The sequence below is a fragment of the Natrix helvetica genome, assembly GCF_964273705.1.
Source record: "Natrix helvetica genome assembly, chromosome: W".
In the NCBI taxonomy this organism is placed as follows: Eukaryota; Metazoa; Chordata; class Lepidosauria; order Squamata; family Natricidae; genus Natrix; species Natrix helvetica.
The window spans coordinates 43762179-43784250 of record NC_138555.1 but is presented as its reverse complement, the minus strand read 5'-3'; the positions used below and the strand labels follow the sequence as shown (position 1 = coordinate 43784250).

The 22072-nt window shown below is 46.3% G+C and overlaps 1 protein-coding gene across 3 annotated transcripts; it reads right to left on the bottom strand.

Moving 5' to 3' along the window:
• Window positions 1-144: 144 nt before the first annotated feature.
• LOC309400492 (proline-rich AKT1 substrate 1-like) lies at window positions 145-15580 on the bottom strand. 3 transcript variants are annotated; one of them, XM_081969017.1, is made up of 5 exons: window positions 15557-15580; window positions 14021-14487; window positions 12284-12361; window positions 3611-3759; window positions 145-751 (listed from the first exon to the last, which is right to left on the bottom strand). In XM_081969017.1, the coding sequence occupies exons 1-5, from the start codon at window positions 15562-15564 to the stop codon at window positions 608-610; spliced, it is 846 nt and encodes a 281-aa protein (XP_081825143.1). In that variant the 5' UTR covers window positions 15565-15580; the 3' UTR covers window positions 145-607. The 3 variants fall into 3 exon arrangements, with proteins under 3 accessions (XP_081825143.1, XP_081825144.1, XP_081825142.1); XM_081969018.1 differs by lacking the exon at window positions 15557-15580 and adding an exon at window positions 15453-15553; XM_081969016.1 differs by lacking the exon at window positions 15557-15580 and adding an exon at window positions 15233-15393.
• Window positions 15581-22072: the final 6492 nt, after the last annotated feature.

The window sequence follows — 22072 nt, the reverse complement described above, 5'->3', positions numbered from 1 at the left end:
TGCCTCTTGAAAAAAAGCACCTTTGGGGCAACCATGACCTGGATGACTGAGAATCTCCATAGACATTTATCCAACTTGCACTTCAGAACTCCAGCCAACACAGCTGATTTCTACTCCAAAAACTCAGACAATACAGCAAAAGGAGCTGGTAAAAGACAACCTTTTTATTATTATTTTTGGCTCATAGGCTGGCAGGAAGGAGAAAAAAAATATCCTCTCTTCCAATTCACCAATCATCTTTGGACAAAAATAGAAGGTTTAAGCCAGAAACAGCCCTTGAAAATCTGATTAAAAGTAGGCTGGGGAATTCTGGGAATTGAAGTCCGCACATCTTAAAGTTACCACAGATGAGAAACACTGGTCTTAGTGTTCAAATCATAGAAGCAGAGGATTTTCAATTGTAAAAAATGAGGTAATTAACCCCTCCAGCCCATCTGTAGTGTGAAATTGAGGTTGCCATTTTAAATTAAAGCTTGTAGGAGCAAAGGCCAGAGGAGAGGACAGAATTTGAACGGTATGGCTTGAGAGGAGCTCTAAACCCTGTCTACCAAATTTTTGGTAGTGGAGGAAAATGGCGTCAAGGCGGCAGGAGCAATGGTCAGATCTATTAATATTTCTGCTGCAGCTTCTTGAAGTCACTCGTATTCAGGCGTGGCCGAGGCAGGTCTCCAAACATCTCTGTGCCATCTGAAACCCGCAGCACCAGAGCTCTCATGCTGGCAGCAATCTTCTCGAGGTCAGGAGACGAATGCTGCAAAGAGGAATGGAAGAGAGAAAATGGAGAACTCATTTGCTTTTCCTCCTGCATCTCCAAATTTCTTTGACTGCTTCCCTTGTTCTTGCTGTCACTGATAATGAGACGCTACCAATATGAATCTGACTTCTCTTCCACCATTACATGTAGTCCTCGACTTACAACAGTTCATTTAGTAGCCATTCGAAATTCCAACGGCACTGAAAAAGGACGTATGACAATTTTTCACACTTATGACCGTTGCAGCATCCCTATGGTCACATTATCAAAATTCAGCCGCTTGGCAACTGACTCATATTTATGAGGGTTGCAGTGTCTCAGGGTCATGTGACCACCTTTTGTGACCTGATAAGCAAAGTCAATGGAGAAGCCAGATTTGCTTAACAACTATCACTAACTTAACAACTGTGGAAAGGAAGGTCATAAAATGGAGCAAAACTCACTTAACAAATCTCTCACTTAGCAACACAAATTTCGGGCTTAATGGTGGTCGTAAGTCAAGGACTACCTGTATTCCTTCTATACCAATTTATATTCTTAATTAAGAAGACAAGAACCAACGTAGAAAGCTGATTTTCTACACAAAATGCTAATATCAGGTTTGCATGTCACAGCACCCCAAGGTCACATGATCAAAATTTGGTTGCTAGGCAACATTTAAGATAGTTGCTAGGAGTGTGTGTCATGTGATTGCCAGTTGTGACCTTCCCAGCTGGCTTCCAACAAAGTCAGTGGGGGAAGCTGGATTTGATTAACAACCGTGTGATTCATTTAACAACTGCAGTGATTTGTTTAACCATGGCAAAAAAAAACGGTTGTGAAATTGGGTGTGAGTCATTTAACCGCCTTGCTTAGCGAGGGGAATTCTGGTCTTAAATGTGATCATAAGTCAAGGACTACCTATCTGCCATTTTCCATTACCTGCTCAGAAGGATGAAAGCTTTAACATGTTTAAGGAACTGCAGGCCACTTCTGATTTTTCCCCAGAAACTGGTTTGAAGCCCCTTTTTGTAAACTCTTTCTCTGAAGTATATAACTGTAGGATTTCCTTTTTCATCATTACACCTACCTAAGTGGTTTATGGGTAAACGATGCTAGGTGTAGGGATGAGTTGAGAAAGAACAAATAAAGCCAAAAGTCACAACTGAACTGTGTTTCATGACCCACCCCCCAAAAAAGGCACAGCACTGTTTTGTGCACATGTGTTAAAATTAAGCCCTACCCCCAAAATTGGGCCCTATATAAGCACATGCGCATCCAGGCTTGCCGGTTGCTGAAGTGACTGTTACAGGTAGGCAAGGGTGCATGAGGCATATGGGTTGCATTGCTCGCTCTTTTCAGCCGTGAAAGCAGCAGCCCGGTGGCCAGGCAAGGCATGTTGGGTGAGTGGGTCGCTCCTTTTGGGTGCGAAAGAAGTGGCCCGGTGGCCAGGTGAGGTGTGTGGGTCACGTCGCTCACTCGTTCTTTTGGGCTGCGAAAGAAGCGGCCTGGTGGCCAGGCCAGGCGCATGGGGGGAAAATTAAGACACCCCTCGAAAAGAAGCCCTAGTCGCTTTTTCGGGGGTCAAAAGAAAATAAGACCGGGTTGTATTTTCAAAGGAACATGGGTAGCCACAATTAAATGGTCAAGATAGTGGAGAAAGAGCCAACCCTTAGATCACTGTTTCCCAACCTTCCAAACTGAAGTGGAGTGGACTTCAACTCCTAGACTTCTCAGAAATGGCTCTGCTGGCTGTGAAATTCTTAGGAGTTGAAGTCCATATACCTGGAAATTGCCAAGGTTGGGAAACTTTGCATTAAGCTCTTGTGTTTCTATGAAGTTGCTATTCCAAACTATGACCGACTATATAAAATAGAGAGTTGGATGGGGCTCAATGCCCTGCTCAGTCCAGGAGCCCAAGTTAAAGCATGGCTGACAAAATTGCTGCCTGACTTTTCTTTAAACGTATCTAATGCAGGGAGCTCACAACATCTGTGGGTATTTGGCTTGAACTGCTCTTACTGTTAGAAAGTCTTCTACACAATTCAGTTTGCCTGCTTTGATCTGCCTTCCTGTAACCTGAGAGCATTTTCCTGTGTTCCAATCCTTTGGGATGATGAACAGATTTTTAATCTTTTTCTGTAAGACATTCTTTCAGGTTCTAGCACAAATATACTACGTTGCCCCAGTTTATCTCCAAAGATATAATTTAAGTCCCTGAGCAACCTCCTTTAATGTGTTGCAAAGTCAGAGTGTTCCTTAAAAGATGGCAGCCAGAACTGTAAAATATACTCAAGGTGGTCACTCATTTTTGCTGAATTAAGTATTTTGTTCTCTACTTTCAGTCTGCAGACTGAAACAGGCTCAGCCACAACTCCTCCCCCTCAAGGATTTTATTACAGGTAGTCCTTGACCTATGACCACAATTGGGACCAGAATTTCCACTGCTAAGCAAAGTGGTGGTGGAATGAATCATGCCTGATTTATGACCCTTTTTGGCCACGGTTGTTAAGCAAAGCACTGCAGGTAAGTGAATCATGTTGTTGTTAAATAAATCCAGCATTATTCATTCATTTTGTTTGTTGGAAGCCTGCTGGGAAAGTGGTAAATGGTGATATGACCCTGGGACACTACAATTGTCGTAAGTACATGCCAGTTGCCAGAATTTGGATCACTAACCATGGGAATGCTGGGGAAGTTATAAGTGTGAGGACCAGCTGTAAGTCATATTTTTCAATGAATGGCTGTAATTTGAGGACCACCTGTACTTAGTCAGCAAAGCTCCAATGACACCCAAGGAAAAGAAAAAGGCCCTGATAGCCATTCTGCTTCCCCAGAGGATGGCCTCTCATGGTGCACATCCTTACTTTGACCCACCTTACTGTTCTCTTCGTCAGAGGATCGCATCTCTTGGCATTGCGCTTTAAAGCCCCAGATAGGCACAGAGACAGGGAGGGATTTGGCATAGTGATGGCTGGGGGTTGGAGGAGCTGTCTGTCCTGGAGCCTCCTCACTCAGACTTCCATCTGAGAAAAAGTGGAGATTCAGAAAAAGAAAGGCTTACACCAACTGTGCAACATTTGAAAACAGCGAGCTGTAAGCATCCGAAGCCTGATCTAAAGCAAGAGTGGCCTGCTTTACATTAATCCCTTTCATTTTGTTGAATTACAACTCCCAAAATCCTTAATCTTTGGCGACGTTTGGCAGAGGCTACAGGGAGTTACGATTCAACAATAGTTAGAGCAGAGGTAGGCAACCTCTTAAGATAAAGGCACATCTGAAATCTTGACAGCATGTGGCAGATGTACTTTCACGGGCCGTCACAAACATTCATTTACTAGGATGTTTTCTATCATTCCTTGATAAGATGAAGGGGGATTCTTGCAAATAGATACAAAGCTGCAGGCAAGTGCATTGTTGTGCAGCATGTTGCCATCCTTTTTTCTTATGACAAGCCTCTTTCAAACAGTAGATAGCAGTGGAGGGGTCTAGCAACACACTCATGACTACAAGCTACCTCAGATCCTCCATCTCTCTAAACCAGTGGTAGTCAACCTTTTTCTACCTACCGCCCACTAATGGATCTTTCTTGATGGAAAAATTTCCTTACCGCCCACCAGTTTTTGCGCAAGTGCGGAATATTTTTTAGAAAGGAGGATGTTTAAAAAAAAAGAAATGTACATACATTTATCTTTTTATTTCTACTTTATGCATGTTTATAATGTTTTTAACTTTATAAAGTTTAATTAGAAAACAATAAAGTAAATTATTAGCCAACAACAATTCTCTCCTGCCTTTTCTTTCTCCTATTTTGCAACTGCTCTGCTCCGCTTCTGCCTGTCCCTGCTATCAGTTTCTACTCCTCCCCTTCCTCTTCCCACGTGTTTGTTTGCGTGCATGCGCGCGTTAGTTCATTGATGTGTGCGCTTGCGCTCGCCTGCCCACTCGCACAAAAGGAGGTTTTAACCTCCGAAATCCCTAACGCACGCATTCTCGCGCACGTTACTTCAAAAGGAGGTTTTAACCTCCGAAATCCCCACCGCCCACCTGGAATCCCAAAACGCCCACTAGTGGGCGGTAGGGACCAGGTTGACGACCCATGCTCTAAACTTTATTCAAAAAAATTTCCAAGTGTGTACAAGAATGTGTTAATCTTTGGCATAGATCAGGGGTGTTAAACTGGCGGGTCACGGGCCAGATGCGTCACACGCAGGCTACGCCCACCCCAGCTCCACGAATGGGAAAAATATTGCAGACCATCACATGACGACGACGTGACGTGGCAAATTTGACACCCGTGGCATAGATTATACCTTCTTGAGGATATTTTTATCAAGTAATACCTGAAATGTTCATTTGTAGACCTGGCCAAGGCTACTCTCATTCAGCACTTCTCCATATTCTGTTTCCTGACAATCCCAGGGAGCCAGAGATTCATTCATCAGTAGAGCAACCTTTAACCTATAATTTAAAACTTCCTCTCACCCTGTAACATAGTTTCAATTCCAAACAGAATATGGAAGATCTAAAAAAGACAAATGATGAAGTTTCCTTTTATGGCAGGCTTCCTTAATTCCCAGCTTGCATGGCCAAAGATAGGAAATCCTGGTTGCTGGATTGAATACTGTTAAATTGGAGATGGCTGTCATAAAGCATTCAAGCTTCTGAGTTTTGGAAAACTAAAAATGAAAACTTAAGCGATAATATATAGATTACTTACAAAAGTGTCCAATGTATAAACAGCAAGGAGTTATAATTTGTAATATACAAACTGTGTGGGAGTTGACCGGAAGTTCTCCAGCTGGACAGATGGGGGGGGGGGAGGGGCAGCGTCTCATCAGACCCAGGGGGAGGCAACAGGTCCCTCGCAGGTTGGAGATTTGCCCTCTGAATTGGAGTAGGGGTGGCAGCATGGCAACATGCTGCACAAGAAGCTGACTTCCAGCCAAAGCAAATGAACAGAAGTGTGAGGAAGAGATGAAAGACTGGTAAGAAAATTCATCTAAACCACAGCCATAAATCAAACTTGGAAAAGGCAAAGAATCTTGAGAGCATAAATAATATTGATGGTCAGACCGGGATTTTTTCAAAAAGAAAGAAAGAAAGAAAAGGAAAATGGAGGGTTGAAACACTACCCCCCCCCCCCCCCAAAAGCCATTTGTTTGAAACAATTTAGACAGAAAGGGAGAAAGCAGAGAAGTGACAAACCCACTCAAACACTAACTCTAAATTTGGCTTCCGAGTTGAAAAGATTGTGTTTTTAAAGGAGTCTAGGAGCGTGAAGATTTATTTCGTCCGAGTGTCTTTTAACTAACATATCTTAAGCAATCCCAATTAATGAGAGATGGAATGCAACAAGGGAGAAAGATCAAGAAAAAGCACTATCTCCTCATTGACAACTGATAACCTAATCTTGCCTGTGTGGGAAATTCTAATCAACCAACCGCCATAAATCAGAACTTGGAAAAGCAGGAGGTGAAGGAGAAACATACCCGAGTTTTGGCTGTATGCAAGCTTGTTCCAATTAATATATTTTGAGCAGCTATGACCAACGAGAGATGAGGAGTGGCAAGGAAAGGAAATAATAACAAAGTCAAGAACTGGGAAATACAAAGGGGTTTTTTTTCCTTCCTTTTTTTCTGCAAAAGATTAAGAAGGCTCCAGCTTCTCTTCCGGTTTCACAGTAGTTAAATTAGCTAAATTTAAGGTGGACCAGAACTTTGAAATAAGACTTGTATAACTAACTGCAATTTTGGAACTGAACATTAAGGAAGAACAAAAGACCAAGATGGCTCCCGTCGCTCTTCCCCACAGCAGCTGAAGTAGATAAATTTAAGGTGGATCAGAACTCTGAAATAAGAACTCTATAACCTAACTGTAACTTTGGAACTGGACATCATGGAAAGCTGGGAATTTGAAGAACTATGTGAAATTATAAAAAATATGCATAAATAATTAAAATCAAGCCTAAATAGAATTCTGAACCCAGAGAAGCAGGTATTTAAAGAAGAAGGCAAAGAAGAAGGGGGGCAAGATAATGAAAAGGTAGAAACGGAGGGAAATAAAAAGCAGACAAAAAACTCCATTGTACTTGGCAGTGGTATAGGGAAAATTGTAAAAGGGGGATGTGTCCCAACAAAAGGGAATAAAAAGCAGACAAAAGATGTTTTGGAGGTTGTCAGTGGCATAAGGAAAATTGAAGTAGGAGATTACGCCCCAACAAAAAGAAATATAAAAGATCTTTTTGATGGTGGCTTGGGGAAAATTGAAGAGGGTGGACGTGTCAAAACAAAGGAAAAGGAGAAGGCAGGAACAGAGAAGTGGGACAAAAGACTTACTAGGAAAAAAACAGACAACTAGAAATTGTTATATGGGAAAATATAAAGCTAAGATAAGGGGTTTATTCCTAAATATGACAATAAAATGGAGTTGCTAACTGGTTGAATATGATAATGGAAAGATAATTAAAGGTTAAAATATATGGAATATGGACAAATATGAAACTGATATGGGGAGATTGTAAAGCAGAGGTTTGTGATTCACTTTTATACATGATAACTGAGTTGCTAATTGATTGAATATGACAATAGAAGGACAATTAAGTATGGGTTAAAATATATGAAACATGGACATATATAGAACTTTTAAGATGATGAACAAAGTGAGAATTTACCGCCTGTTATTCTATATAGTAGAGTAAGGGAATTGTAATGAACATTGAACAGTAAGGATTGCCATTTATACACAATTAAGGGTAATCTAATCCAAGATATAGAAAAATGGAGAGGGAACATGAAATATACTTACAATGGGAAACTATTGAGATTTAAAGACAGAATCACAAATTGTAAGGATGTATAATTATATAAATATAATGATGAGCAAAAGTTTATAGTTTTTTATTTCTCCTTTTTGTAAAAGTTGCAAGACCCGGGGGGGCTTCTCCCCCCCCCCCCCCCGCACGATGTAGCTGTCAAAATGTTCCATAACCTCTTAACCCCTTTTCCCTTGTAAAACTTTTAAAATCGATAAAAATTTTTGACTATATATATATATATATTGATGAGAATAGCTGGGAATTGTAACCAGGTCTATATCTCAGCCAACATTAGGCGAGGCGGGGGTGTTAAAAGCACAATGACTATATATGTATACTTCTTTGTTCTATTTTTTTTAAAGGGGGGAGATATCTCTTAAAATTAAATATGTGTATTGAAAAGGAATTATAAATACCATCAACATAAAATGGAGCTTGCTCAGAAGCTGAAATACACCAAGTAAATGAGATGAAGAGTGTGAAGTAGAGGAGAGAGGTAAGGGAAGAAGAGAGGGAGAGGAGAAGGGGGGGAAGAGGAGGAGAGAACGGAGGAGTGGAAAGGGGAGAGAGGAGGAGAGAGGAAGGGGAAGTAGGGAAGAGAAGGATGACAGAGGGAAGAAAGGAGGTAGGGAGGGGGAGGAGAGAGGGAGAAGAAAGTGATGGATAAGGTACAAATGTGGTGTATGGAGAGCAGAAGAGCCAATAATTGCTTTTGGTAGTTGATGGTAAGATGAACTGATGTAAACATTTAACAATACGATGTTGGCTATGTAATAATATATATGTGGTTATATGTTATGAAAATGAAAAATAATAAACTTATACACACACACACACACACACACACACACAGGAGAATGACATTAAGTATAACTAGGAAAAAACTTGAGAACAAGCCTTCCCAACTAAGTAAATTGGATCCACTTTGCCATGACTAGCAGTCTCATTAAAAACTAATTAGACCAAGCAATTGAGGGAGCCAATTGGGTAGAGAAGACAAAGCCTCACATATTAGGTGGATCTCTGCTTAATTATCCTTCACATTTATATCCTTTCTCCAAGGAACAAAGGAACCCTCCTTTCTTTCTCTCAACAAATTTGCAAAGTACGCTAGACTTGCCAAAGTCATCCAGTGAATGGCTGAACAGGTTTCTTTTTTATTCTCTTAGCCACTAAAATTATGCTTGTTACAGTACAGGTAGTTGCCCAACCTTGCCAACTTACCTAGCTGTTTTTGTGCCTGTTCGTCCAACAATCTTAGTAGCTGCAAAATTGAATGTGTGTCCTTGTTCATTGCAGTGTGACACTACCAATAAGTTCTGGTCTCCTTATCTGACTGCTCGCTTGTGTAGATTACATTGGAAGTATCTCCCACCTCCAAGCAATCTTTACAATGCATAATTTGTCCTTGTATGGTAACCTCTGGGCAGTGTGCGATGCCCATTTGCAGCTCTCAGAAGCTGCATTCTACAGCTTCAAAAATGTTTTTGATGTATAGAAGGGTGTGCCATGTGGTTGGTATTGTACCTTTTTTCCTTCCTTTCTCTCCCTACCATGTACAAGGTACAAGACTAATGATCACTTGGAGGTGGGAGATACTTCCAATGTAATCTACCAAATCTCCTGCATGGATTGCCCCTGTGTCTATGTAGGACAGATGGGGAGGAAGCTAACCACCAGATTGCAAGAATACAAGCAAGCAGTTAGACCAGGAGACCTGAATGCATTGGTAGCCTCACACTGCAATGAACACACATTCAATTTTGCAGCTACTAAGCCGAGCAGGCACAAAAACAGCTAGCTAAGTGATTGCAGCCTTGGAAACAGGCCCCTCGTCAGTCAACAGGAGTGCTGATTTTACTACCAGCCTATCAAGAAGGCGAGGGCAGGGCAGCACAAGCTAATGACTTAAAAGCCAGCCATCAACACACCCCAATCAATATCTAAAAAGCAACTTACAACAGGCACTATAATTACCACACACAAAACAGTACACTCTGTTAGGGAGAAGTTCCCTGAAGGTGGGCTCCAGCATGAGTCCAAAAGCTCAGAAGACAAAACCTCTGCTTCTGATGACTGACACAGATTGGATCCTGCAACATTATCTTGGGACACGTGTATTTGCTTTCATTTGTGAGTACAGGTAGTTCTTGATTTACAATTCATTTAGTGATTATTCAAAGTTACAACAGCACTGAAAAAAATGACATTTTTCACACTTATGACCATTGTACTTCTCCCCCCCAAAATGTGACCTACCCAGAAAACAAGCCCTAGCTTGATTTTCACACTTGCACCTAAAACAAGCCCTACCCCAAAAATAAGCCCTAATTAAACCCCACCCACCATCTGGTTGTACTAAAATTCAAATTCAAAATTTTAATTTGTTAGCCGCTCCCTCTCCGCAAGGGACTCGGGGCGGCGTACAATAAAAAATACATACATACATATAGACATGCAGATACACACATATACACACATATACATACATGGAGGAGGTAGTAATCAAAACATATATCACATTAATAATAATAATAGAAAATTAAAATTAGCCATTAAAATATCCCATGATAAAATACAATTTAAAAAGGACTGTCAGGAGGAGGATAAACTACGGTTGAGCCAGGCCAGATAATTGAAAGAGGTGGGTCTTGAGCTTTACACGGAAGGAGCAGAGATCGGAAGTAATCCTGATGTCAAGGGGGAGGTCATTCCACAGGGCTGGGCCCATCACAGAGAAGGCCCTGCTCCTGGGTGTCGCCCCCAGACACTGTTTAGCGGACGGCACCCGGAGAAGTCCCTCTCTGTGTGAGCGGATTGGTCGTAGGGATGTATGGGGCAGGATGCGATCCCGCAAATAACTAGGTCCTATGCCATGGAGCGCTTTAAAGATCGTAATCAAAACCTTGAAACGCACCCGATAGACCACAGGAAGCCAGTGCAGCTCGCGCAGGAGAGGTGTTACATGGGAGAACCTAGTCCTCCCCACAATCACCCGCGCGGCCGCATTCTGAACCAACTGTAGTCTCCGAGTGCATCTCAAGGGAAGCCCCATGTAGAGAGCATTGCAGTAGTCCAGGCGAGACGTCACTAGCGCATGGGTGACTGTACGCAAGGCATCCCGGTCAAATAAGGGGCGCAATTGGCGCAACAGGCGGACCTGGTGGAACGCCCCCCTTGCCACGGCTGTTACATGGTCATCCATGGACAGCCGGGCATCTAGGAGGACGCCCAAATTGCGCGCCCGTTCCATGGGGGCCAGTTGCTCGCCCCCAATGGCCAGAGATGGAAGCAACTGGTTGAACCGGGGGGCCGGAAGCCACAGCCACTCCGTCTTGGAGGGGTTGAGTTTAAGTCGGTTGTCATCCATCCAGACCCGTACGGCTTCCAAGCACCGGGACATCATTTCGACGGCCTCGTTGGGGTGGTTCGGGGTGGAGATGTACAGCTGAGTGTCATCAGCATACAGATGGTATCCCACCCCAAAGCCACGGATGATCTCGCCCAGCGGTTTCATGTATGTGTTGAACAGGAGTGGCGAGAGAACCGACCCCTGTGGCACCCCGCAAGTGAGGGGGCTCAGGGTCGATCTCTGCTCCCCTGCCAACACACGTTGCGTCCGGCCGGAGAGGTAGGAGCCGAACCACCGTAAAACGGTGCCCCTGACTCCCAACCCCCATAGCCGGTGCAACAGGATACCATGGTCGATGGTATCGAAAGCCGCCGAGAGATCTAATAGGACCAGGACAGAGGAACAACCCCTATCTCTGGCCCTCCAGAGATCATCAACCAACTAGAAGGGAGGAGGTGCAGGCTTAAAAATCAAGGGGGGGAGAGGAGCTTGCAACAGTGCCGCTGGTCGCACAACACCACAACAAGCCTTGCAGCATCCTGCGAGAGGCTGTGCTGGTATGACAAACCTCGTGAAGACCCATTTCTGGTGGAGTTTGGGCGGAAAGAAACAAGCCAGGATCTCTGCAGGACACCGGCTATGCCGGTGTGATGAAGCTCGCAGTGGTGCTGTCGCTCGCATGCACAACGCCACAACAGTCCTTGCAGCGTCCTGCCGTGAGAGGCTGTGCAAAGTGCTGGTGCGAGGAGCCTCACAAAGACTCATTTTTGGCAGAGTTTGGGGGAGAGAAACAAGCCAGGGTCTCTGCTGCTTCTGCTTTCCTTGCGTGCAGCCAAAAGTTAGCAAACGGCAGGAAGGTGAAATGCCAAGCTCAACCTGTAACCCACACCTCATGTATTAAGCCCACTTTCTCAGCCTACTACCCAAGTGACCTTCCCCTCCTGCTGAGGCTTGAGGAATACCTCGCAAGCAAATTCACGCACCATTTGACCACAAACACCCTGCTCCCGACTGAGGGCAAAGCTAAAGCAGGAAGAAACTGCAACTGTGCTCCAACCACAGGGATTCACTTAACAACTGTGGCAAGAAAGGTCATAAAATGGGTCAAAGTTCACTTAACAGTCTCATTTAGCAAGAGACATTTGGGGCTCAATTGTGGTTTAAGTGAGGACTACCTGTAATTGAACCTCACTGGCCTTGTCAAGAAGATCCTTACAACAAAAGAGGATTTAATGGATGAAGCTGAAACCAAAAATTTACAGGTTTGGACCTTGATCATTCTGAGAAGGGAGGATACCTATTACAAAGGAAGAATAGGGGAAAACTCAAAGGATTAGCTGGGTTCAGTTTTGTCTCTTTTACACAGTGCTACTTCACTCACCGTCAGTGCTCTCCACATCAGAATCAAAAAAAGGCTCATAATCTTGGCTTGGAGAATCTTCGTCCATCACAAACAGACCTAGAAATGGACAGTTATCTTAAAATGTAGAATGACAGTGGCTGTCCATACAATATCCCTCATGTTACACCCCTGTCCCTCAACATAAATGTTATCATCCCATCTGAATGGAAATGCTGCCTTTCTCATACCATTTTTTAGAATTAATCCTTTTGTCTCCAAAAATAATGCCGTCACAGTTGGAAGTTATCAACAAGCTTGGATGAACATCAAGGCTTTCTAAATATAGCACAAGTGATGGTGTGTGTGTGTTTGAAACAAAGACCAGTGGCAACCAATCATGCTCAATATAATAGTTTTCAGCAACTAACTTGGAACCTGAAACAAAGCCCACTTCAATGGCTGCTTGAAGGTCCTAATTTAATTAATACATTTCCTTGAAGGAAAAGGAAAAGGCAGAATGTATACAGCAATCTTCAGGTGCTACAAGAACAGTATAAGATGCAAGAAAGGATGTCATAATAGCTTAATAGGTCTGTTCTGTTTAGTAAATGTGGATTAAGGTTTACTTTATCGCAACTAAATGAGTCTGTGGACCTCCCATGCACACAGACTCCTTTCATGTCAGCAGATGACAATAACACATCTGAAAGGAATGTACTTCAAATATGAGAAGCCAATTTTAAAAGGAAGGTATTACATTGGAGGACATTACAGAGAGCCAGGATAACCCAAGATACTAAAGCAGAAAGTGTTAGGCCATGAGTTCTAGTCCTCCCTTAGGCATGGAAGTCAGTTGGAGGACTTTGAGCCAGACAATCTCTTCAGCCTAACCCACCTCACAAGATTGTTGATCTGGGGAAAATGGGAGAATTATGTATACTATAAAAATGTATTTTATATTATGTATAAAATAAAGGTGGGATATGTCAAATAATGTTATAGCACTTATTTCTGTTTATATAAGTAACCCTTGACTTACAATCACTCATTTAGGAACCATTTGAACAACACTAAAATGATTTATGACTGATGCTCTTACAACGGTCACATTATTGCCACAAATAAAAATTTGGGCACTTGGCAACAGGTATTTATTATGCTTGCAGTGTACTGGGATCTTGTGATTGCGTGTTGCAACCTTCCCAGTCCACTTCTGACAAGCAAAGTCAATGGGGAAACCAGATTCACTTAACCAGGTTACTAACTTAACTGTAGTGATTCACTTAACAACTGTGGCAATAAAGGTCATAAAATGGCAAGACACACTTAACAAATGTCTCAGAAAATTTTGGGCTCAACTGTGGTCATACGTTGAGGACTACCTCTATAGTCCACTACACTCTTAACTTTATTTTGGACTTCTACATTCAAGCATCTGGTGGTTGGATTTTAACTCCCCTGGGCCTTCTATCCAGATGCTGGCTGGCAGGTCCTGGGGGTTAAAGTCTGACACATCTGAAGAACACCCTGACTGGGGAAGGCTGACCTTTGTTATAGGACGGACAAAAAAAAAAAGCAGTGCATATCTACAGCCACAGGTCTCTACCTCTATGCTGTAATTTCCACAGTGTTGTCCAAGCCTGGCTTTTCAAGTAAAGCTTTGGGGTGAGCAGCCTACTGGGTTGATATTTGGCAGTTATATATTTATTGCAGGCTACTTGAAATGGTTTATAGAAAAATAAGCTATAAATGCAAACTCGTTGGACAGAGACATACCAGTAGTATCACTAGGAGGGTCTCTCCCACCGGGTTGTTCCAATTCAGTCAATGTATTTCTGTCCCCTTCATCATCATCATCTTCAGGTTCTTGGCCTCCCAAAGCCTGAGTCTGGCTCCTCTGGAAGGTAGGTGTCCTGTGTGGGGCAGGTTCATCTGGAACATAAGTAGGAGGGTAACTTTGGGAGTAGGATCCTTGTGGGGGAGGTGGATGAGGGTTTGAGGGAGGGTGGGCAGCATAGGTGAAAGCAGCCGTTTTATGAGCCACCGTGATATCTTTGAGGTAACGTTGAACGGCATCTGCTAGAGCCCCACTCCCATGCTGCACATAACTGTAGTTGCCAGGGGGTGGTGCCCGGAAGGCTGTTAGCAAAACAATTTCATTGCCTGTTTGACTCCGGTACTGTTCTGCTGCAGCCACCAGGGCTACCCAATTTTCCTTATGATTATCTGCCGTATCTGTCATCCTGTAGGCAAAAAAAATGAGGACATGGAGGTTAAACCATTGCACAGTGGAACAGAACTGATCCATAGTTAAAAAGCTGAGCCGATGAAAATATTAAATATTCACAGGAAGGAAACACACTCCTGTTTCTAAGTGACACAAACACGGCACTGCAACAGGCATTCAAATTCACATGATGTCTTTTTTAAAGACAGCTTCTGCCACCTATGGTTGTTTTTGTCCAGTGGAAAAGCCAAATACTTTTAGTCAATTTGCCTAACCAATTAATCAGCTGAATGTCACAGCCCAAGTTCACCCTGGGGCACTTTTATGAGAGACCAGGAATGGACAGAAGGCCAAGAAACCTGGTCAGCCTTGGAGAGGGAATTCAGCTGAGCAGCACACATGGCATTGACCAGGATTGAGCAGGAGTTTAAAAAAAGTTAAGCCACGATGAACAGCCTGTATGAAAACCAAGAGAAGCCACAGCACATCTGGAAGAGTCAAAGAAGCTGGACCCCTCTGGATTCTCTCATGGAGAGAAGCAGCCAAAGCAGGAGCTTGCAAGAGGCAAGCAACCAATGATTACGTGCAGGGCAGAAAGTGGGGCTCAGATGATCAAGATTGCGCTGTAAAGAACATGCACCGGAAGTGGGGGAGTGGGGTGCAGAGAAGGATATGCAGGGCGGAAAGCGGGGCAGAGGCAAAAAGGGCACCAACGCAAATGATACAGCCCTGGAATAAAAGCAAGGGGGGGGGGCACATACCGAAAGACAGCACTGTGAGGAAGAAGGGACGCCCCCCGGCACAAATCTTTCCTTTCTTTCCCCAGCCCCCCGAGCAGGGCTCCGAAAGCTAGCGGCGGGGGAGTGGGGTAACGCATATTACCTTATCTTGCCTCCTATTTCTCCCCCCCCCCCCGCTTAAGCACCGGAGACCCGTTCCCTCCCAGCCCCCTTGGGGGTCAGCAGAATCCTGACCTCTCACCTTTAACCCTTCCCAGGACACTTATGCCGCCCCCTCCTCCTCTTCTAAACAACCACCACCACCACCACCACCCCCATGACTCCGCCTCCTCTGACCGCCCGCACCAAGGCATGAGACCAGCGCCCACACACTGCCCTTTTCAAAGATGGAGGAGGGGAACAAAGGAGGGGTTGGGGGGAGGAGTCGAGAACATCGATTATCCTTCTTATGCTCGACCCAAACATGGCATCGGAAGGGGAGCTTTTCCTCGTACGCATGCGTGTGACTGTTTATGAAACCCAGGGTTTCACATTAAATATTAAACTCATTAATTTTTTTATTTTTACATTTTGAGGGCTATCAAAATCCGAATGGCGGCGAAGAGATACCGATAATTCTAGAAAGGGCATATCAGAAGAGAGGGAGAAAGTTACATGTGACTGTGAACTTAGTAGGAAACCCGCCGAACTTTGCGTAAGGAGGCGAGAGGGGGACTCGAGATACCCACGTGAAAGTTGAGGAATCTCGAGGCTGCCCGTTTAATACATGGCACCCTCGCTAAGAATTTCGGCACGCGATTTAAACCGTATCCGACAGGAGTCACTAGCGGATTGCTACAGGCAGGGCGACTAAAACCCTGCAAGTTCCTAAGGGAAAATGTTGCTATACTGCAGATATTCTAAAGACCAGTAGGTGGCAGCAAAGAGGTAGAGGCTTTTAAACCAGTGTTCATCAATCTTGGCAATTTGAGGATTTATGGGCTTCAACTCCCAAAATTCCACACAATTTAAAGTTGCCAAGGTTGATAAAACGTGATCTAAGCTACTTGCTGCCATTGCCTGGTTAGACATGGGAGTCCTTCGTTGCTCATTCTGAAGACTGAGATCCCTCGCTTCACCATGCTTGCCATAGTTCCCTCGCTTCACCATGCTTGCCTCTACTACGCATGCGCAAGATGGTGTCCTGTCGCGTTTGAGGAGAGCTTCGGGGAGATGATTGTCCTTCTTGGGGCTTGCAGGGGTACCCTATTCCATCGTTGGTTCCAGGTCCAGCTATGAGAACTTCCTGGGACCTCGAGGGATACCCTTGAGCTGCGATGTCCTGCCTTATAGCCGGAACATCGTGAGTGAAATGGGGCGGTGAAAGGAGAATGGAGAGCGTCGGTCGGCTGCCGGCGTGGGTGTGGTCAGCAGCTGCGGCGGGACACCTGGCGGGATGCCCGGCCTGGGGTCTCTGCAGCCGGCGTGGGTATGGTCAGCGGTGGTGGTGGGACGCCCAGTTTGGGGTCTCTACAGCTGCCGGTCCCCACGCCGTGGTGTTATCCCGGTTGCTCCCCCCCCCTCCTCCTTGCTTGTGAACATGATAAATTAGATCAGCGGGGAGTGGCTGAGGCAGCTGGCATGGATACTAACGCCAGCGGAAGATGGCTTCGGGAGCTGGCGTGGGCGTGGCTGGAGTGGGGGGGGTCCTTCATTGTGCCCCCCCCTGGTATTACTGCCATTGCCTGGGCCACTGTTCTGTGCCATTTGGCCCCCCCTCCTGTGATATTATGGACTGGGTCAACGGAGTGCGGCCCTGGCGATGGATGTGAGTGCGGCTGGCGTGGGCGGAGCTTAGCTGTTGGAGTCAGAGTTGGAGGAGCTGCCGATGCCACCGCTGTCCTCATTGCCGCCATCACTGGCCGCTTTACCACCTCGCAAGCTAGCATCTGCTGCGATTTTGGACAGGTGGCCGTTACCATTACATATTGTCCCCAACACTGACAATTTTTATGATGGACATAAGCTTCCTGCTACCCCCTTGAACACTGCTGGCTGCCCCCCCGTGGACATGTCATCTCCTCATTCCATCTCCCCATGATGTCATCCCGTTTGGTTGATGCCACACTCTCCTCTATGCTATACTGCGACAGAACTTTATTCCCTCCGGGAACTCCCCCTTTCCCGGGGATGGCCTTCTGACCTATCAAGACGCTTCCTTAATGACGGATCTCGGGATCCCGAGAGGTGGCATGCGAAGAAGAGACTTCTTAAGGGTTTTTTACAGGGGCCTTTAAACCAAATTTTAAGGGGGGGGAGGGGGGGTTGATTCGGATGGCTCAGACAGGCTTGAGGGGGAGTCTGCCAGGGCACAAGCCAGCGCTAACTAATGTGCACGGGTTGGGAGGGCTAGGAAGGGTTGGGATTCCGGGGGAGACATTAGGCCATTCCATTGGGGGGTTCACCATCTCTACTGTTTGTGGGAGAGGCAGATATGGTGGGGGCCGAGGGCCAAATAATGTTCGGAGGACGCGGGTTTGCTGTTTAAGAGCGATCGCGCGTTCCGACCCTCATCGCCCTTCTTGCACCCCCGGGTGCCCGCAATGACAGGACCCTGGTCTCCGGCTGGTGTCGCTTAACGCCAGGTCTGTGGTACATAAGGCTCCCCTCATTTACGACCTCATACAAGAGGGTAGAGCGGACCTGGCGTGCATTACGGAGACCTGGTTGGGCCATGAGGGGGGTGTGCCCCTTAGCGAACTATGCCCACCAGGCTTCCAGGCGTTTCACCAGCCGAGAGCCCAGGGCAGGGGCGGGGGGGGGGGTAGCGGTGGTTATTAGGGAAAGTCTCAGACCTCATGAGGTCACTGTGCCTCCGATAGGCGGGTGTGAGTCCCTCTTTGTGAAGTGGGGCCTTGGAGCTCAGGTGGGCCTTTTTGTTACATACCTGTCTCCCTGCTATGTTTCATCGGCCCTGCTGAATGTATTAGCTGGATTGGCGGTTGATTTCCCCAGGCTCATGGTCTTGGGGGATTTCAATCTGCCTTCCATTGGCGGGACATCCGAGTCAGCTCGGGAGTTCATGGCTTCCATGACAGCTATGGACCTAACTCAGTTAATTCAAGACCCCACCCATAATGGGGGACACACGCTCGACCTGATTTTTGTCTCTGGGCAGTGGATGAATGATCTAGATTTAGGGGATATTTCTATTCAACCCTTGTCATGGTCTGATCATTTCCTCATCAGGCTTGACTTCCATACCGCTACCCCTCGCCGCAGGGAGGTGGAACCGACTAGATGGTTCCGCCCCAGGCACCTGATGGAACCCGAAAGGTTCCTGATGGAGCTTGGGACTTTTCCTGAATCCCTTGCTCACAGCTCGACCGAAGCCCTAGTGGAAGCCTGGGATAGGGCTGCCGCTGGGGCTTTGGATCGTGTTGTGCCTTTGCGGCCTCTGACCCGGTGTCGATCCCGGATGGCTCCCTGGTTTACCGAGGAGCTCCGGGAGATGAAACGCCAGAAAAGACGCCTAGAGAGTGGCTGGAGAGCCAGCCGGTCCGAATCTGATCGAACACTAGTAAGAATTCATATTAAATCCTACTTAGTGGCGATAGAAGCAGCAAAACGGCAATATTTTTCCGCTCTTATCGCGTCCGCAGATAACCGCCCAGCTGCCCTGTTTAGGGTGACCCGCTCCTTACTTAACCAAGGAACTGGGGAAGACCCCTTGCAGGGTAGGGCTGAAGAATTTGTTCAGTATCTGCAGGATAAAATTGTTCAGATCCGGACAGGCTTGGACTCTGACTGGGTAGATTCGGGTGAGCCGACGGGGATGAATCTTGAGGAGACAATCTGGGATGGGTTTGACCCTGTGACCCCCGAAGGCATGGACAGGATTATGGGGAGACTCAGTGCTGCCACTTGTGTGCTTGACCCGTGTTCCTCTTGGTTAGTTTCGGCTTCCCGGGAGGTGACACGAGGCTGGCTCCAGGCGATTACCAACGCTTCATTGAGAGAGGGGTTCTTTCCCACAGCCTTGAAGGAGGCGGTGGTGAGGCCCCTCCTTAAGAAGCCTTCCCTGGACCCAGCCTCTTTAGCCAACTACCGTCCGGTCTCCAAACTTCGCTTTGTAGCGAAGGCTGTCGAGAGTGTGGTAGCAAGTCAGCTTCCCCAGTACATGGATGAAGCTGTCTACCTGGATCCGTTTCAGTCGGGTTTCAGGCCCAGGTACAGCACGGAGACGGCATTGGTTGCGTTGGTCGATGATCTCTGGCAGGCCCGGGACAGGGGCTGCTCCTCTGTCCTGGTCCTATTAGACCTCTTGGCGGCTTTCGATACCATCGACCATGGTATCCTACTGCGACGACTCGGGGGGTTGGGAGTGGGGGGCACCGTTTTACGGTGGTACTCCTACCTATCGGATTGGTCGCAGTTTGTGTTGACTGGAGGGCAGAGATCGACCCCCAGGCGCGTCACTTGTGGGGTGCCCCAGGGGTCGGTTCTCTCACCCCTACTGTTCAACATATATATGAAACCGCTGGGCGAGATCATCCGTGGTTTTGGGGTACGGTATCATCAATATGCTGATGATACCCAACTTTTCATCTCTACCCCAAACCACCCAAACGATGCCCTCGACGTGATGTCCCGATGCTTGGAGGCTGTGCAGATCTGGATGGGGAGGAACAGGCTCAAGCTCAATCCCTCCAAGACTGAGTGGCTGTGGTTTCCGTCATCCCGATTTGTGCATCTTGTTCCATCTTTGAGGATAGGGGGAGAAATTTTAGCCCCCTCAGAGAAGGCTCGCAATCTGGGAGTCCTCCTGGATACGCGGCTTAGTTTAGAAGAACATCTGATGGCCGTGACCAGGGGGGCCTTTTACCAGGTTCGCCTGGTACGTCAGTTGCGCCCCTTTCTGGATCGGGATGCTCTGTGCACAGTCACTCATGCCCTCGTCCTTTCTCGCCTGGACTACTGCAACGCTCTCTACATGGGGCTGCCCTTGAAGAGCACCCGGAGGCTTCAGCTGGTCCAGAATGCGGCCGCGCGGGTTATCATGGGGGTACCTAGGTGCTCCCATGTTACACCCCTTTTAGGCGGCCTGCACTGGTTACCGGTTGTCTTCCGGGTGCGATTCAAGGTATTAATTATGACCTTTAAAGCGCTCCATGGCTTAGGCCCAGGGTACCTGCGAGACCACCTACTGCCAGCAATAGCCTCCCACCGTCCAGTATGATCCCACAGAGTTGGCCTCCTCAGGGTGCCGTCGGCCAGACAGTGTCGGCTGGTGACCCCCAGGGGGAGAGCCTTCTCTGTGGGAGCGCCTTCCCTCTGGAATGAGCTGCCCCCGGAGCTTCGCATAATCCCTGACCTCCGGTCCTTCCGACGCGCCCTAAAAAGTTGGCTTTTCCAGCAAGCCGGCCTGGCCTGTTAATTTTATTTAATTTTTAAAATGTGAGTGTTATATAAATTGGATTTGTTTTTTGGACTGTTTCTAATTTCCTTTTAACTTTTGTACTATGTGTTTTTTAATGCTGTACGCCGCCCTGAGTCCTTGGGAGAAGGGCGGCATATAAATCTAATAAATCCAATCCAATCCAATCCAATCCAATCCAAGGTATTATTGATATTATTCTGATGTATTTGCCTGGTTGTGTCCATAGTCACTGAGACCTGGGCAGAGCGGTGCGGTTCAAATTTTTTTTACTACCGGTTCTGTGGGCGTGGCTTATTTTGCGGGCGTGGCTTGGCAGTATAATGTGACTGGGTGGGAGTGGTTTTGTGGTCATGTGACTGGGTGGGCATGGGCAATTTAGCTGTCCATTTTGCCAGTTTAGCAGTCCATTAAGCAATACACAGCAGCCCCCTTTTCTATTCCTTTTAATAGTGCATGAAGTTTTTGCTCTAGGTTTTTTTTTTTTACTAGGGGGGAGACATTGGCAATTTCTGGGGATTTCTCCTCTGTGTTAGAGGCACTAAAATAACCAAGATGATACAAGGTCTCCTGCTACAGCAGGGGGTTGGGCTAGATGACCTCTGAGGTTCCTTCCAGCCCTGGATTGCTGTGCTGTTTCAAAGCATCCTCTGAAGCAAACCTCTAGTTTGTGGTCCTCCCTTCCTCTCCTTTTTCTCTCTCTCCCTCTATCCATCAATCCATATCACATTCACTTTCCCTTCCCTTTTTCTCCCTTCCTTCCTTCCACTATTGATTAGCTTAGCCTGAGTAAGGATAGTTAGCCCACTTTCAATAAGCGCTCAACTCCATGCCAGAGGTCTGCAACTTGGCAAATTTAAGACTTGTGGACTTCAACTCCCAGAATTCTCCAGCCAGCAGAGCTGAATTCTGGGAGTTGAAGTCCACAAGTCTTAAAGTTGCCAAGTTTGCATACCTCTGCTCCATGCACTTGGGGATCCCCAAACGTGAGGATTTCTTTCTTTCTTTCTCTCTTGAAGCCCCCCCCACCAGCTTTTGCTCCCAGGGGGCTGCAGGGAGGCTTGCTACCCCCCACACTCTATTTTGACCCTAGTAGGCCTCCCTGAAGCCTGCTGGGAGCCAAAATGGCACCATGTGGCAGCTTATTTATTTATTTATTTATTTTTTCAGGATTTATAGACCGCCCCCTCTCCCCGAAGGGACTCGGGGCGGTGTACAGGTGTCTCATTAAAACAGATACAAAAGATAAATATCCTATACCCTTAAAAACGAATTAAACCTAATACAGCTGTACAGAAAAGTAAAAATTAAAAGCAACTAAAAACATACCCCTAAAAAACTTAAAAATGCAGGCTTGAGGGACTAAAATTGGGAATTAGGCCAGGCCGCCTAAATTGAACAGGTGGGTTTTTAGCTTCTTACGGAAGGAGCGGAGGTCGGTGGTA